The sequence below is a fragment of the Sparus aurata genome, chromosome 3, assembly GCF_900880675.1.
Source record: "Sparus aurata chromosome 3, fSpaAur1.1, whole genome shotgun sequence".
Classification (NCBI taxonomy): Eukaryota; Metazoa; Chordata; class Actinopteri; order Spariformes; family Sparidae; genus Sparus; species Sparus aurata.
In genome coordinates, this window is record NC_044189.1 from 5,072,066 (window position 1) to 5,088,763 (window position 16,698).

Consider the following 16,698-nt stretch of genomic DNA (forward strand, 5'->3'; position numbering starts at 1 on the left):
CCAATAACGGTGATAATTTTGGTCACTATTACCGCGGTGTGAAATTTTCATACCGTTACATCCCTAATTGTGAGTTTTGTGATCTGTTGGTTGCACCCTTGGTATTGTTAGTAGTAACAATGACAGTAATAATTAATAATGACATTTTCTATTCCTTTTTTTCACAGAGAGGGTCTGCTGGCCAATCGAGTGCTACTGCCACTACATCTCATTCTACCTCTGTAACGCAGACATTAAAGGATGCGTGTTGAAAAAAGGCTGCTTATGTGCCCTCATCACAAAAAGCCAATGATCTAAATGCAGCTATTTCTTTCTTCATTGCTAAGGATAGGATGCCATTCCAAATTGTGAAGAGGCCTGGCTTTTTGAGGCTGATGAAAACTGCTGTGCCTCACTACAAAGTTCCATTACGGATTTTCTTTTCCAAGACTGAAATTCCCAAACTCTACAATCAGGTTAAAGCTGATGTATGCAAAAGTTTAACTCAGGGAAAATGTTTTTGATACACATTTTTTTTTAACTATATCTAATGTTTATTTTGCACAGTTTTGATACGTCTTTTATACTTATTTAATGTTGATTTTGCAGTGTTTTGTTAAGGTTTTGGATTTGGACTATTTTAATATATAATAAATCTATTTGAATATAAATCTTGGTGAAATTATTTCAATTTCTTTGTGTATCAGTGTTTTTTCAACAGTATACCGATAACCGTGGTAATTTTGGTCACTATTACCGCGGTGTGACATTTTCATACCGTTACATCACTGGTCCAGTGTTAAAGTCCTCCTCAGCCACTGAAACAGATATACATTGTGTTTTGATCCTGTGCCTGTCAAAGACAAAGCCGGGCCAGTCCAAACCGGCACTGATGCTTCTGTTTCACTGTTCGGCTGTTTGATGTTATGAAACTCTGTCAGCATAAAGTGAAACATGGGACTGTTCACTGTGGAGTGAGGCAGATTTTGAATGCACAGGTGACAAAATGTCAGGTAATATGAAAAAAATAAATGAGACAAACCATTATTTCTTTAACATTTTAAAGAAATACCAATTTCCATTCTAAGCTCACTCAGTAAATTCAGTTGATCTCATGCTACAACTGAAGAGTGGCGTAATAAAGACAAAGTCTAGACACACACATAGATTGAATATATTAAGTCTTCCTACATGAAGTTGAATTGCCATCGAATAATGTTAAACACCTCTATATCTCAAACTACTTAATTTTAGTACAAGTTTATTTTGACTTTTTCAAAGACCAAAGACCACAGCAAAACCTGTTGAAGAACTTTTACTCCTGTCTAAACCTCTCATCCCCACTGGGGGGAGCTAAAGACACAGTGATGGAAGGAAGGAGGCGTGTTATCCAAATAAAAAGCACCTCCTCCCTTTATTCACAACATGAAGACTAAACTCCACTGACTCAACTCAGCTGTTACATGGATGAAACTTACTTCTCATCAAAACATGAAGATCTTCATTCTCTTGCTCCTCTCGAGCCAGTTTGCATTTTCAGGTAAGATAACTTTCCTTGAATTACTTCCTGAAAGCAGTTTATGAAACACAGAACAGTTCAGCAGTAAACTAGTGACCTGAAGATGGAGGCTGCCTGTCTTTATATGTCAGATCAACAAGTCTGTCCAGCTCAGGGTTCAGATAACATGAAAATGAATGAGGTTTGATTTGTGTTTAACTTTGGAACATGCACAGATCAAAGTCTATGTTGGGAACATACTTTAGTCCTAAAGCCTGTATTACTGTATGTTGTAAGTGTGGGGTGAAACATAGGAGACAGAGGACTTTAAGAGCCTGTTAGGTGGTCCCGGTAGATCTGTACTGACATGGCTGTTCCACAGAGTTGTCCTCTGTTTTTTATCGAGTGCAGGAAGAAGAAAAGCTTTTTCATGATGAGGCAGTTAGATAAAATAATCAACTCTAATGCCCTGTCACAGGATCAGAACTGTCATGAACAGTAGAGGACTGAAAAAGAACAGTCATTGAGAATCTTTATTGAAAGTTGTTGCACAATAGCAAACATACAGAATGAAAAGACAGACCACAGTTCATTTTATAACTTTCAGACTTGGTGCGTATCTTCTAACAGTAAACACACATCACTTCACTAAAATATGTTGGAGGTGGACACTGGTTTGTGTGTCTCTCAAAGATGGTAGTGCTGGGTGAAATGACCTTAAAATAATGCCACAGTATTTGTAAGCTGTTTTACTACATACAAATATATATCATGATATTTTAACAAATGTCCTCAAATTACAAAACACATTAATGCTAGAAGTGGATAACAAAATGAAGTATCACACTATATTTAACTAAATAACTTGATATCACTATTGCACACAAATATAAAATAAATAAAGCTTTCTGATAGTAATCATCAGTAATGTGGATATAATGACGATGTGGGTAAACTTCTCTCAAGTCATTTTCCATACAGTATTTTATCCTATGTTTAATGCTAAATTTAACTTGTATGTATTATCACTGTAGTATCCACTGCCTTTGTATAATTGCATTTATTGTATTCAGAATATTTTATTCTATTCTAAAGCATGACCAGGGACAAAGACTGCAAATTAGCTGAAGCTAGACGTCTTATATGCATCACTTTTTCCCATTTTCTGTGGCAATGTTATATGTATCGTTCCTGTTAAATAAACATTAAAATAAAATAAAAAAAGACAAATATTAAAACAAGTAGAACAGTCTGGTAAGTTCAGAAAATGGCATCAAGTAATGTCGCCTTTAAAACCAAGAAAATACAACACTTATATCATGATATAACAATATCCACAATCTATGATGATATATAGTCTCTTATCATAGTTACAGTATAACATCAATATACTGCAGCCATAAAGGATGCTCACGTTCATATTAGAAGGGGGACCTGATAGTTAAAGTACTTTGAGTGTAACGTCTCTTTAAAGTCTGTCCAAACACCAAAACGCTTCTCAGTATTTGGTGGCCCGTACTGTAACCCTGTCTGGTTTCTGGGCATCTCTTCTTTAAGGTGTCGGCGTGTAGTTTGATTGTAATGTAATGATGTCATGATAGAATAGGTAATAGATGAGTTGAAAGAAGATTCATGCTGTAGATGGCAGGCCTTAATTTAAAGTGTTACCATGATATCTAGGGCTGTAACGACACACATATCGAAACTGAAATCGCGACACTCAGATCCACAAACCTGCCTCGAGGTGTGAGAAGGCCGAATCGCGACACAACTTCCAGTCCAGATCCAGCCCTATGAGCTGTAAGTAGCCCCTTATACACAGAGATGCTGCATTAACACCACAGGTGGTTCGTCAATTCTCCGCTGTTGGTCATTCACACAGAGCCAAGCACCGCTGGAGTAAAGACAAACCGCTGTGTAATTCACATAGGCGTGACGGCACACGTCATGATGATGACGTATGTGTGTGGTCAAGGTGTTTCCCCGATGTCCTCCTGTCAATCTAAACCCCTGGATAATTTATAATCATATGCATGCTGTTATAGTGTGTCTTGATTGAGATCTTGACCCACCAATCATCCTGGAAAGTAACAAAGTTAAGTTTTTTTCGATCTAAATTACATAATTACATAATCGCCATCAGTCAGGTCGTTGTCTGACTCTGTCACTGGCGAGAACAGAGGCTGTTTTCCGGGGAAAGTTCACTGAAGTCTTGGTCGGGAGAGCTGACCGTTGCGGTGAGTTATTTTCATCAAAAACACTTGCTGAGTTAAAGTTTTTTGCCGGTGACAGACGATGTTTTTCGGGCAGAACTGTGACAAGGAGGCGTTAGGACAGGACGAACGCTTCTCCACGTACAGCTGCGGTATTTTCCTCATAAAAGTTGCCAAAAACAATTACAGTTACTACATTACCTTCGTTTGGTTCTGTAACGTTGCTTTGTGGTACATTTCTCTTTATTTAGTAGAGTGAAGGACCTGTGCAGTTATCAGACCATCAGATCGTGATACAAACCGAACCGTGAGTTTGGTGTATCGTTACAGCCCTAATGATATCATATTTATGATGAGTGTGATGATGATGATGTGTGTATTTATACTGAATGTATTAAACTATTTTGTCCTGCAGTGAAACACTCCCTGAAGTATATTTTCACAGCATCTTCTGGACTCCCAGACTTCCCTCAGTTTGTTGCAGCTGCAGTGGTTGATGATAATCTGGTGGTTTACTGTGACGGCAGCAAAAAGATGAGGGAATTAAAATTCGACTGGGTGACAAAAGTATTGGAAGATGATCCTCACCAGTTGGAGCTGTACAAAGGAGCATGTTATGAAGGGGAGCTAACTTATTTCAAATCTGAAATCAATAGTTTGATACAGCGCTTCAACCAAAGTGGAGGTACAGTATGTACTATGTTATATTTCACCTTTTACTTTATGAACTGTTCTTTATAATTACAAAAATAATTTTGTGGGATTTGTATCAGAAATATTCGGAATTGATTTTATCAGCCTCCCTGGGCTGAAAGAAAGTTTCCATCATGCACAGTGAAAAAGACTGAATACTTTATTGACTAGTACTGCTTCAGGGGACGACTGGACCACAGAACATCTGACTGGTGTGCACATCTAAACACGAGGATCCAAAAACCTTTAAATCATTTATTGAGTTGGGAATGCTCAATCAGATGGATGGATGAATGACATGATGGATGATTTCTGTACAACAGCAAATATATTCATTATTATATATTCATTCAATCCATGTGCATACATGCCAAAACTCAGTGTCACAAAAATTGCATGAGAGCAAAAGGTATCTTAGATTATTAATGCATCCATGAACAACACATATTGTGTAATCCTTCACTGTGATTCTATTATTCAAAACAAAAAGTAAATACAGAACAACAATACGCAATGATTGTTAATCTAAATATACTCCATTAGCCATATTTACTTGGTTACATTTCTCACAGGAGAGGAAGTAGGAATGGAACAACTCCAAATAATACACCACAGTCTGGTGTGAAGGCAGATATACATTATAAATACTGGTTGCATTTAAACATCACTTAAAGGATATAAACAATATGTCATCTGGATGCATGTACACTTCACTCAAAGGATACAACCAAAACAACAATGTATCAGGAACAAACTGGCAAAAAGGGTCAAACCATCTAACATGTGGCAGCTTGGTCTCACACAGAGACACATACAGGACACACCCAGCATATATGTCCTCCTCTTACTAAACTCTTTCCTGCACACAGGTAGGTGAATCTCTTCACCAGTCAAAGCCTCACAGAACTGACGCTCGACTTGAACAGAACACACAGAATATAACTATTATCGTACAAAACTAGAGAAAAGTGTTGTTGTGTGTTAGTCCCCGCTGTAATAGTTTGGACTCAAACCAGCGATGCTGCATCACTGTTCATTGTTGGCATGTTACACCTTAAAGTGATGAGCTGAGGTGTTTCTTTCTCTGTCTCTGTCTCAGGTGTTCACATTTTACAGAGGATAAGTGGCTGTGAGTGGGATGATGAGACCGGAGAGATTATTGGTTTTAATCAATATGGATATGATGGAGAAGACTTCATATCAATCGACCTGAAGACAGAGACATGGATCGCTCCAAAACAACAGGCTGTCAGCACCAAACTGAGATGGGATGCTGACAAAGCTGATATGCAATACAATCAGAATTACCTCACAGTGATTTTCCCTGAGTGGCTGAAGAAGTATTTGGCCTATGGGAGGAGCTTTCTGCTGAGAACAGGTAGAATCACCTGACCTGATGTAGTTTAAATGACATAAAAATTTTCATACAGTCTACTCAGACTGAACTGCTGTTGTGTTATCACTCCAGTCAGTCTAACATTACATTGTTGTCTCTTATTTTCTGTAACTGTAGGATTCAGTAGCCCTTTTTAGATAGAAAAGGCGGCACATTTGCTCCAAGGTAAGGGCGGCAATGTACCGGCCTGTCTTTCTATAACGGAGGCGTAATATTCCTCCTTTTCCAAAAGCCGCCTCTGAGGTTGGCATAAACATGTGACGTGACATGAAGCTTGAAGTTTCGCTATGAACAATGACAACGAATTTGACTTAAAAATAAGAGCTTTACATTGCACCCCATTGGAGTTTAAAACTGAGTTCTTAGCGGGGGGCTTTCTAATTTGAAAGAAGCGACCATTTTTAGCTTGCGGACACAACATCAAGCTAACACAACCAAACAGTTACAGAGACTGAGGAGACGCTAGCATCTCCTGGATCTCAGCGGCTGTCCAGTTGTTCATCTTAATGTCCGCGGATGAAATGATGGACTGACTGCTGTGATCAGCTGTTTCTTTGTTTTAAAAATCCCCGGCTGTGGGTCGCACAACAGTGCAGGTCATTGACACCTCCGCCAATCTCAAGCAGAGGCCGGCACATTGCCGCCTCGTTTTTAGATAGCAGGTGAGGTGGAAATAAGTGTACCCTCCAAGGTGGAAAATCGGCAAACCAAAACAGACCCCCAATTTGCCTGTCTAAAACCGCGGACCAAGCCGTCAAAAGGACGGGCAAATTGGCGGCTTGGTGCTCTGTCTAAAAACGGCTAGTGTCGTCCTTACCAATCAGTAGACACTGAAATTTTGGCTGTTCTGACATTTATTTCCATTGAAGCTCAGACTGTGATAGCCTGTGTACACTTAGCATGAGTTAAGTAAGTTTGCTGTCTCAGTGTTTCAAACTAGAAATAGTTTCACTGATCTCTCTCCAGAGCTTCCCTCAGTGTCTCTCCTCCAGAAGACTCCCTCCTCTCCAGTCAGCTGCCTCGCTACAGGTTTCTACCCTCACAGAGCCTCACTCTTCTGGAGGAAAGATGGAGAGGAGCTTCATGAGGAGGTGGACCACGGAGAGATCCTCCCCAACCACGATGGAACCTTCCAGATGAGTGTTGACCTGAACCTTTCATCAGTCACACCTGAAGACTGGACGAGGTACGACTGTGTTTCAGCTCTCTGGTGTGAACGAGGACATCATCACCAAACTGGAGAAAGATCGGATCAGAACCAACTGGGGTAAGAGTGAGATCAGAGGGTGCTGAAGGGGAGTGCATGGGAACAACTATAAAAACAGGAATACTAAACTCATTAATTGTTTTAATTTGTTCTAACCTATTTCATCAACACCCGTCTTACTGTATTCAACAGTGAAGCCCAGTAACGTGACCGTCCTCGTCACTGCTGCAGTGGTTGTTCTTGCTCTCATTCTCATCAGTGCTGCTGGATTCATTGTTTACAACAAGAAGAAAGGTGAGAGAGAAAAAGGAAAGATTTCACTACTTTGATTTCAGTCTTTCAGTTGATTTCTTTTAGTTAGGTTGCAAAATTAAAACAAGCATCAGAGAAAGTAAATACAGTCAGCACTAAACAGACTGAGTATAAACAGATACTCAGTCTGAGTGAGTAGAAGAGAGGAATAAAGTGACTAAAGATAATCTGGCATTTACAACTGTGACTGAAATTATTTGCCTTGTTTTGATTTCAGCCATCAGCCCTCCATCTTGTAAGTAAAACTTACTTTGGTTCTATTTCAGCTGATCTGACTCACACTTCATGTTTTAGATTAAAACATGTTTCACATTATTGTGCAGATTAACCTTTTCATGCCAGCGCCTCCCCCTGCCTACTACCTGTTTTCCTGTATTTATTCTTTTATTATTAAAAGTTCAAATCAGGATGTTTGTTTCTGACCTGCAGCTCCTGACAACAGCACAGAGCTCTCTGAGCAGCTGAATCCAGAGACCTGAATGACAAACACACTCAGTGACTCTCCTGGTGACACTTTATCTAGCTTTGATGAACTAAAGGACAGTAAAAGAGTAAACAATGGATTCTTGCAATAACAGTAAAGTTACATGTAAAAAAAGGACTGATTGAAAAAGTGGGAATGTTCTATGTTCTATGGCTGTGATTGGTTGTTTCACTGATTGTTTTCTTCCTCCAATGATGTACAGCTTAGGTGATTCCAGATGATGCAGCTCTAATTATGATTAAGTAAGAGAGAGTTAACAAACTACATGTACTGGACTACATGTTTGTCTACCCACTACTAAAGATATAAGCAAGCGAGCAAGAATGGCAAAGAAGAAGCAGCCAAAATTTCCCAATGCTAACATTCTAGTTCGACAGTGGTGACCACTGACATCATCCATGTTTTTTGTTTACGTTCATCTAGCTGTACAACAAGTCTGTCTGTATGTGGGCTAAATGTCACTCATATTGTCTACTTCACACACAGCAGTGTCAAATTTGTAGCAATTTGGACAAACGACATGACTGAAACTGGCTCACACATGATCTTTCTCAGGTGATATCATGGGGAAGCAGATATAAAAAGGTGAGAGATTAGATGATGTATAATGAGATTAGCATTGTGCAACAACTTGCTGGCATATCACATTGCAGAAAGACAAAAAAACAAAGCAGAATGTTTGAGAGTCTGTGAGCAGATCAGTACAGCACATTATCAGATCATCTGTGCGGAACAGTTGGTTTATATAACTACTTTTTATGATATTCTGTGTTTTCTTACATGTGAGCGAGAAATGAGGTAGTTGTATGAGGAGATGAGGCCGATATTGAAAACTTACCATGAAAAGGTACCAATTGAATAATTGGCCATCTGTCGAATTCATACTTAAAATAACCAGGTGACAGCACATGACTAGAGTAACTGCTAACTGCTATTAGCTAGCTGAGTTAGGTAGCAGTGCAGCTAGTGGTTTGGACTGTGAACTGAGATCACTAGGGCAGTGGTGTCATTAGGCCTATCTTAGGGGGGCTGACACCCCCCTAAAATATTCTTAAGCTCCCCTAAATAATTTGGTGATTTTATAATTTTTTATATATTTTTTTTTTTTAGCGACGGACCCCCAAAAACCTCCAATCACTTAAGAAGAGATTGTGCGGATCTGAGATATTTGAGATCTGAACGGATGTAGCGGTGATACGTTTGGGAGGACCAGCGGGCCCTTGAGTGATATGAAGTGCTCTGGGATGCTATTGCGGGAGGCTGAAGTGGCAGCTCCGATCCTGAAGGAGTGTCCGGAATAGTTAACAGGTAAAATACCAGACAACGGACACGTGGCGAAGTGATGGTGGAACCAGAATTGAGTAGCCATTTGTCCAGGTTTGGTGATGAAGAGAGGATCTGTCATTGTTATGCTCTGAGATTTGCGGAATTGCAAGAAGTTAGCAAGGGTTTCGAAAGGATTCAGCGACGATTGGACCTTGAAGTAGAAGACGGGTGTAGGCGGACCATATTGATTGGTTTTAGTTCGCTTTAAATAGAATACCATGGTGTAATCTGAAAAGCGAGACAAGTCTGAAATGCATGCATGGTGGCTTGAGTCTAAATGAATGGTTGAGGTGACAAATTTGTAGCATCTAAGGAAACCAAAAAAAGCAAGCAAAAACATGGTTTTCAGGGTTCGGGCAACTTGAGGAGAGCTGTACCTGGAACGGATGTGTGGAGGCAGATTAACAGCAAGTTGGCAGTAAGAGGAAAAAGGCGAGGGCTTTTGGCTGGCTCTTGAAGTAGGAGTCCTTTAAAAAGGGAAGTTATCTGGGGATGGCCGGAGGCCAGGCCCTGACTGCCGGTTATTAGCTTGGAAAAGAAGCTGATACCACTAAGGAAAGCTTTAATGGTGTGTGTTTTGATTGCCATGGTAGAATGGGCATAAGTGATGAAAGAAGTCAAGATGATGAGATCAAATGACGGAAAGGTTATGTTGTATCGGTGGTGGAAGTAATGGAAGCTTTTCCAAGTTGGCATAACCGGGAATGTGGTATTGGTGTGTAACAGAGTGCCAGATTAGGCTCCGTGTGAATGGCATGATGGATGAGGAGTTGGAGCGTCCTTTGTTAATTATATCTACAACTGCGAGGTTGTCTGAGTATATGAGAATGGACATGCAGGACCATTCATGTCCCTACAGGATAGCAGCGGCTAGTATGGGGTAGATTTCGAAGAGCGCGGAGGACGTGACCTGGCATTCATTTGCGAGCTCCTGGGGAGATTCTGCTGCAAATCATCTTCCATTGTAGAAACCCCCAAAACCGACAGAAGGAGCAGCGTTGGTGTACAGATGGATATCGTGCGGGTGAGTCGGTAAAAGAAAGTGATTCCATTCCAATTGGTGAGAAGGTTGAGCCACAGACAGAGTTCGGCACGGCTTGAGCTATCTAGGGAGATGGAAGCCAAGACTGATGGGACGGAAGAAGCAATGGACGCAGACCGGCAGGAACTGGAGAAGAACGGGAGATGAAAGTGTAAGGGTGGTGAACGGGAGGATTCGCTGTGGATGAAGTGAATTTAGTGGTTGTCGCTGAGGAGGAAGCCTGCTTGCTGGCATCCCGGTGCTGAGGACCCCAGCTGACATGAGCTGCTGGGACTGATGAAGCTGGGAGATGGAAGATCCCTTCATCCCAGCGTAGGGCGCTGGCAACCCGGTGCCAGGTGCCCCGGCTACGGCAAGCTGCTGTGGTTGCTGGAAGTAGGAAGGGGGAGGCGCTGGCATCCTGGTGCCAGGAGCCCCGACTGAAGCGAGCTGCTGTGGATTCTGGAAGTAGGCAGCAGGGGGCGCTGGCATCCCGGTGCCAGGAGTCCCCGCAAAGATTGCCTGTTATGATGGCTGGAACTGGATGGCAGTGGGCACCATGACATTTGCACTTGATGTTGTCTAAATCTAAATGTTGAATCTACTACCTACCTGCACTGCTAACTGAGCTAACTTGCTAATGGCAGTAGGAATTCAAAAGATGGCCAGTTGCACACTGCACCGTTAAGTTTTTAAGATTGGCCTCAGCTGGTTCTCCAACAACTACCTCATGTCTCGCTCACATGTAAGAAATCACAAAACATCATCAAAAGTAGTTATATAAACCAGCTGTTCCACACAGATGGTCTGATAATGTGCTGTACTGAACTGCTCACAGACTGACCAGGGCTGCTCCGATAAGATCAAACATGTTTGATGGTCACGACTTACAATCTGTACTTTCTTGGCCGGACCACAACAACTTATGAGAGAGACATCATGAGAGTCTGATGGTGCGACTAAGCAACCTCAAACATTCTAGCCCTCGAGGCTAATGTTTGCTAGCCAGGTAATGTTTTTACGTTAACATAAAATCTCAACACTTGTTCAACTGTTCAACCTGCACTCACCACACCTCCCCACTCATTCAGACTTTCAAACATTATGCTTTGTTTTGTTTTCTTCCTGCAATATGATACTCCAGGAAGTTGGCTCTCATCCTTTTCCATCACCTGAAAAAGATCATGTGTGAGCCAGTTTCTTGTCTGGGGAAATTTTGTCTGCACTTCCTTTGCCATTCTTGTGCAACAGCAGTGTTTCCTCTACATTCATTTAGGAGTGGCGACCCGCCACTCCTAAATCCTAGCCGCCTGTCCTTCAAATTTCGTTCTTTTTTTTTCTTTTTTCTTTTTTTTAAATTGTCGCAAATACACCACCGCCGCATCATATCTCCACCTTCACAGCAGAGTCTTGCACTAGGTTGGGTGTGGCGAGTGCTGAGGTAAACTAGATAACTATCTTGCTCAGTATCTACTCTTTGGAGTAGATTCCCCCCGCCCTCCCCCAATAATTTACCGATGCCATTGATGTTAATTACTTGTGAGAGCGCGGCCTTGAAAGTGACATCACGTTAAGCACCCAGGCACCAGGTCGGAGAGTCAGAGGAGTGTCATCTTGAAAATAGGGCAACGACTCACCAGAGAAAAGGTAGACTTATTAGCTTAAGAAAACTGATAATAAATTGTATAAGTTAAGTAACATATCTGTAGGTTAATTAATTGGGCCTGATGCCAACTCAACTCAGTGTCGCTAACGTGAGTAAACTAATTGATAGCATTAAGCGAATATATACACACCATGATGTAACTGCTGACTGCATTTTCAGATGAGCTTGTTCAAATATTTCTCCAAACCCAGAAAAATTAATTGTTCTGGGCCTGGGTGCAATCTTTGCTACTGATTCTACAGCCCCATCAAGAAATTATTATTTATTGTTTTATTTTTATTTTTTTTTTATTGTTGTATTTTTGTTATTATTTTTTATGTTTACATTCAGCCTTTAAAAAGCCCTTTTCCATGCCAGCCATTCAATAAAAGGGGGATTATGCTAGGCATAAAAGTAAAATCTGCAGTCAAGTGAGATTTGTTTACGCCGCCACGGCTCCCCGGAGAGCCTGCCCCCGCTGCTGAAAAAAATCCTAGAGGAAACACTGAACAGCTTGCTAATTGTTTTATCAATGGGTAGACAAACATGATCTTTGTTTTTATTTTTTTTAACATATAAGTTTAGCTGAGGTGTTTCAACATGACAGACTCTCATGACTGCCTCATCCAGTGTGCTGATCCTGGAGCTGTCAGGGGAACCTGCCATCAACTGTATGTGTTGAGTAAGTGTTCCAGATCAGATGACCACCTCTGTCAGTCCCACATCAGCTGTTTGTATTAGTTTTAAACTGCTTGACCTCATTCGACTGGTCACAAGTGTTACACCCTGTTCAGCAACATCAGTACATTCCAGATGTTTTTATTCAATGAGCCTGTTATCAACAGTTCAGAAGGACTCTTTCTATAGAATTATAGTGCAATTACCATGTAGATGTTAGTGAGGATCACCAAACAGTTAGGAGTCAAACAGAAACAGGTGATATTGATTATTTTTTGTATGTCTCTTGTTCATTTAATTTGTGTTAACCATCAGCTCAAATCACTACTGTGAATAAACATGTTTCAACATGTATCTCACTGAGTCTCTCAGTCTCAGTTTGTCTCTGATTGAGGACATCAGTCAGCTGTTTAGTTGTCATTTTATCCAGAAAGTGCTGTCAGGTTGAAGACACATCTTCTGAGATTAGGGTACTTCACCTCCACCAGTAGTTTCCAGAACACTACATGCTCTCCAGGTGAGCGGATGTTGATCTGGCTTTGATCTCAATGTCATTTTGCAATATCAGAATCTCATCCTCAAGAGCGGAGCTTTCCAAGTCGAAAAGTGATTTGACTTTGGCAGCAATGTCGCCAAAATCAATACTTGCACCAAATGGATAACACATATAGCTGGCTACAGGCTCAAAGGATGCAAAGTCAGCAAAACGTCTCTCAAACTCTGATGAGATGCTCTGAACATGCTCCTCATAACGTGGACTGTCAAGCTGTGTCACACCTTCAGCTTGACGTTGTAGTTCTGCTTCCATGTGAGGGAAGTTGCGCAGGTTACCACGCTGCAGCCTGCTGGACATCAGCTGTAGCCTGCTTTTAAACGTGTTCACTGAACTCATCATGTTGACTACATCTTTACCCTTACCCTGCAGCTCTAACTTCAATTCATTGAGCTCGCCAGTGAGATCAGTGAAGAAAGATAAATCCACATGTTTTCAAACCAGCTTTCAAATAAGCTTTCAAAACATGTGGATTACCATACAAAGCAAGAGGACCACCAGTGGTTTTGTATGGTAATCCACATGTTTTGAAATCTTCAGGAAATCAAGGACTTTCTGAAGCTTTCTTAACCCATGTGGTAAGCTTCAGGAAGTTCTTGATTTCAGACCACAGCTCCGTAAATCTGGCCAAAAATGTACCTCAGCATAACCACCTAACATCCGTGTGAAGCAGCAGGTGTGTGTGCTCAGCATCATTCTCCTCCAAGTGAGCACAGAAAAGCCTTCTCTGCAGACTCCTGGCCCGAACTGCACACACAATCTTCATCGCAATATCCATCACTTCTTTCATATATAAAATCTTTCCACACAACGCTTGCTGCGTGAAACACAGCAGTTTGTCTTCATGCCGGCGCTGCTTGGCTCTGTGTTAACAAACAACATCGGAGCATTGGCGAACAGCCGCTGCGTTGATAATGCGGCGACTCTGTGAAAAGGACTATTGACAGCGATAGCATCCACCACAGTAGAGCCACCACAGCACTTGGTAGCTTTTATTTTGGTACTTCTGGTGACAGGCAGTGTGAATTTGCATATTAGCTAAATATTTAGTTTCACCCATGACATTTATATTTAACATGTATATTTAAATTCAAGATTTATATTTATATTTAACATATATATTTAACATTTATATTTATATTTTATATTTAACTTTTTTTTTTTTTTTTTAATTTAGATTTTACTCAACTTTACAATCCGCACCCCATACCAACCTTCACTATATCTCAGAAGAGAGACGCACTGGCTCAAACTCCATATTCACCCAACAATAACAACATGACTCAGGGAAGCACATTTTCACAGAGTATTGTGTGGCAGGTTAGATAATCACAGACAGGAAGTTTGTTTTTGCAGAACTGGCACAGAACAACATTGTTACCACATGTACTGTCGAACCTGTTCTCCTCCATCGAGGTTCATTATACATACTTCAGCGTAAGCAATCATGTCGCCTGAATCTCCTTCCTCACCTGGGTTAACTTCAGTGACAGTCTCAGATCAAATCGTTGTATACATGTTTACTTTAACATGCAAGCTTTCAACAGACAACATTGTTCTGATGTAATGACCTTTATTTGTAGTTAGCACCCACATTACATCTGACAGACTGTTACAGACCTGAGATTTGTGTTTATAATAGTGGTGTTGCACTCAGAAGCTTCAGCACGTCAGAACAAATCTGTTGTTCTTTGCCTGTGAGGTGATCAGAGGATCCGTTCATAAAGAAAGTGAAACAAATGATGACATAGAAAACTAAGAGACTCAAAGTGAAATACATGATGAAACGTGTTCATTCACTGTAGTGAGTTGAAAGTAAAAAACATCACATTTATGAGCAACATTGAACAATAATGAAATCACCCAAAGAGTAAAAAGAAAAAATACATATAATCACATGTGTTTTCCCCATTAGAGCTCTGCCCACTTCAAACATGCAGCACGTGATTCTGGAGAAACATAGTTGATTGTTGAGTCTCATTCCCAGGTCATCTAATACCAGAGCTTTGGGTCGGGCAGCTGTGAAACTCTCAGCCTCTATTTCATACATGTCTTTGCTGCCATCTAACGGCTGTTTAGTGGTATTATATACAGTATTACAAACAGGGCTGTGACACTTGTATTGTGGAGCCTGATTCCCTTTCAAGTGGATAAAATAAATATCTCACACAGACTGGGTACTTTAAGGAATCCAGGTTTGACTGGTTCTGTCCAAACTGAAACCTTTGTAGAATATATGTGCTCTGTGGTATTTCCAGTGGCGGACTGGCCATCGGGAGCACCGGGACGCTTCCCGGTGGCCTGATGGTCATCCTGGCCCGACTTGAACTGTCACCGGACTGAGTGGACTGACAAGAGTTACCGGACGCCCGGGCCAATCAAATCAATCCATCTAGTTACGTAATGACGCCGCTCGGCGACCTATCGGCGTCAAACAACAATCAATTTGCTCCGCTGTCTTCTAGTAATCGAGAGAAATGGAGGGACAGAAGAAAAGGAAAGGTGGAGCAGAGAGAGAGAGGGACAGAAAACGGAAAGCCCTTTCCACAGACGCAGCGAAATGTTGCAAAATAAGTGACATGTTCACCAGGAGGGAAGGTCAGTCAAAAACGCTATAGCTTTCATTGCGTTTATCATTCAATCACCGTCACCACCGCAGACTGTGTGTCTCACGGAGGGTCAGTTCCATCACCTCTTAAGCAACAATAGTGGAGGTCACATGCGCCGCCCCAGCCCCCTCCACACACACACACACACACACACACGGCCCGACAATCAATCCAGAATACCTAGAGATGAATGAAAAATATGATTTTGTTGCATAATGTTTGAGCCACTACAGGATAGTTTATACATGCTGAAATAATAAATCATAATTAAATACAGCTAGCTTTTTTTGTTTACTCTTAATCTATTAGGCTGCAGCTTTGTGGCAGTTTTCTTCACTGTAATTCTGCACCATAAATGATAGTTTGACTATCAGTATAATATATACAAGCTCTATATAGTACGACTATACACTTTATAGGCTGTGTTCACAGACATCTGTCTTTCTGGGTTGTGTGTGCAATCATTAATAATATAAAATCAATCAATGAATATATATATGTATACACAGAGAAGAGTGTGTGTGTGTACGTGTGTCTGTGTCTGTGGTGACCATTGAGCCAAATAATTACACATTGCTCAAATGTAAACAGCAGTCAAATAAACTTAAAACATGGCCTGCTCTTGGGTTTTTCCTTCCAAAGGTGGAGAAGGAAGCAGCAGCAGCACTGGTACCACAGGTGCTCCTGCAGAACTGAAGAGCGTGGATACACAGTCAGAAACAGAGCAGGACCTCCCAGGTACCACTTAAGAGCACACAGAGTATGCTTTTAGATTAATAGGTGATTTATTAATGAAACTATCAGTAGGAGTGTAATCAGGAGGTATACAATTGATGACTGCATAATATGTAATACAAGTTTATGATCAGGCTATACTTGCAACGTCAATCTCATTCTGCAGAGCAACCAGAAGTAGAAGTTTAGGAAGAGAGAGAGAGAGAGAGAGAGAGGTTCAGAGTCCAGCACAGGGGAAAATTATTTTAACTATCAAATAGGGTTAGAATACACAACTAGAGGTATGGTGGTCTGCATGAGAAGGATGGCCTGGAATGGCATCAAATTCCCCACCTGAATTATTTTTTGC

General features: G+C 41.1%; 1 protein-coding gene across 1 annotated transcript in view; it reads left to right on the plus strand.

Moving 5' to 3' along the window:
• The window catches only part of LOC115579321 (major histocompatibility complex class I-related gene protein-like), a 30,821-nt gene that overhangs the window by 4,700 nt on the left and 9,423 nt on the right, over positions 1-16,698 (plus strand). The window contains exons 3-4 of the mRNA XM_030412825.1: positions 4,106-4,375; positions 5,483-5,761. Of these exons, the coding sequence (XP_030268685.1) occupies positions 4,106-4,375; positions 5,483-5,761 (549 nt within the window). The remainder of the gene's footprint in view (positions 1-4,105; positions 4,376-5,482; positions 5,762-16,698) is intronic.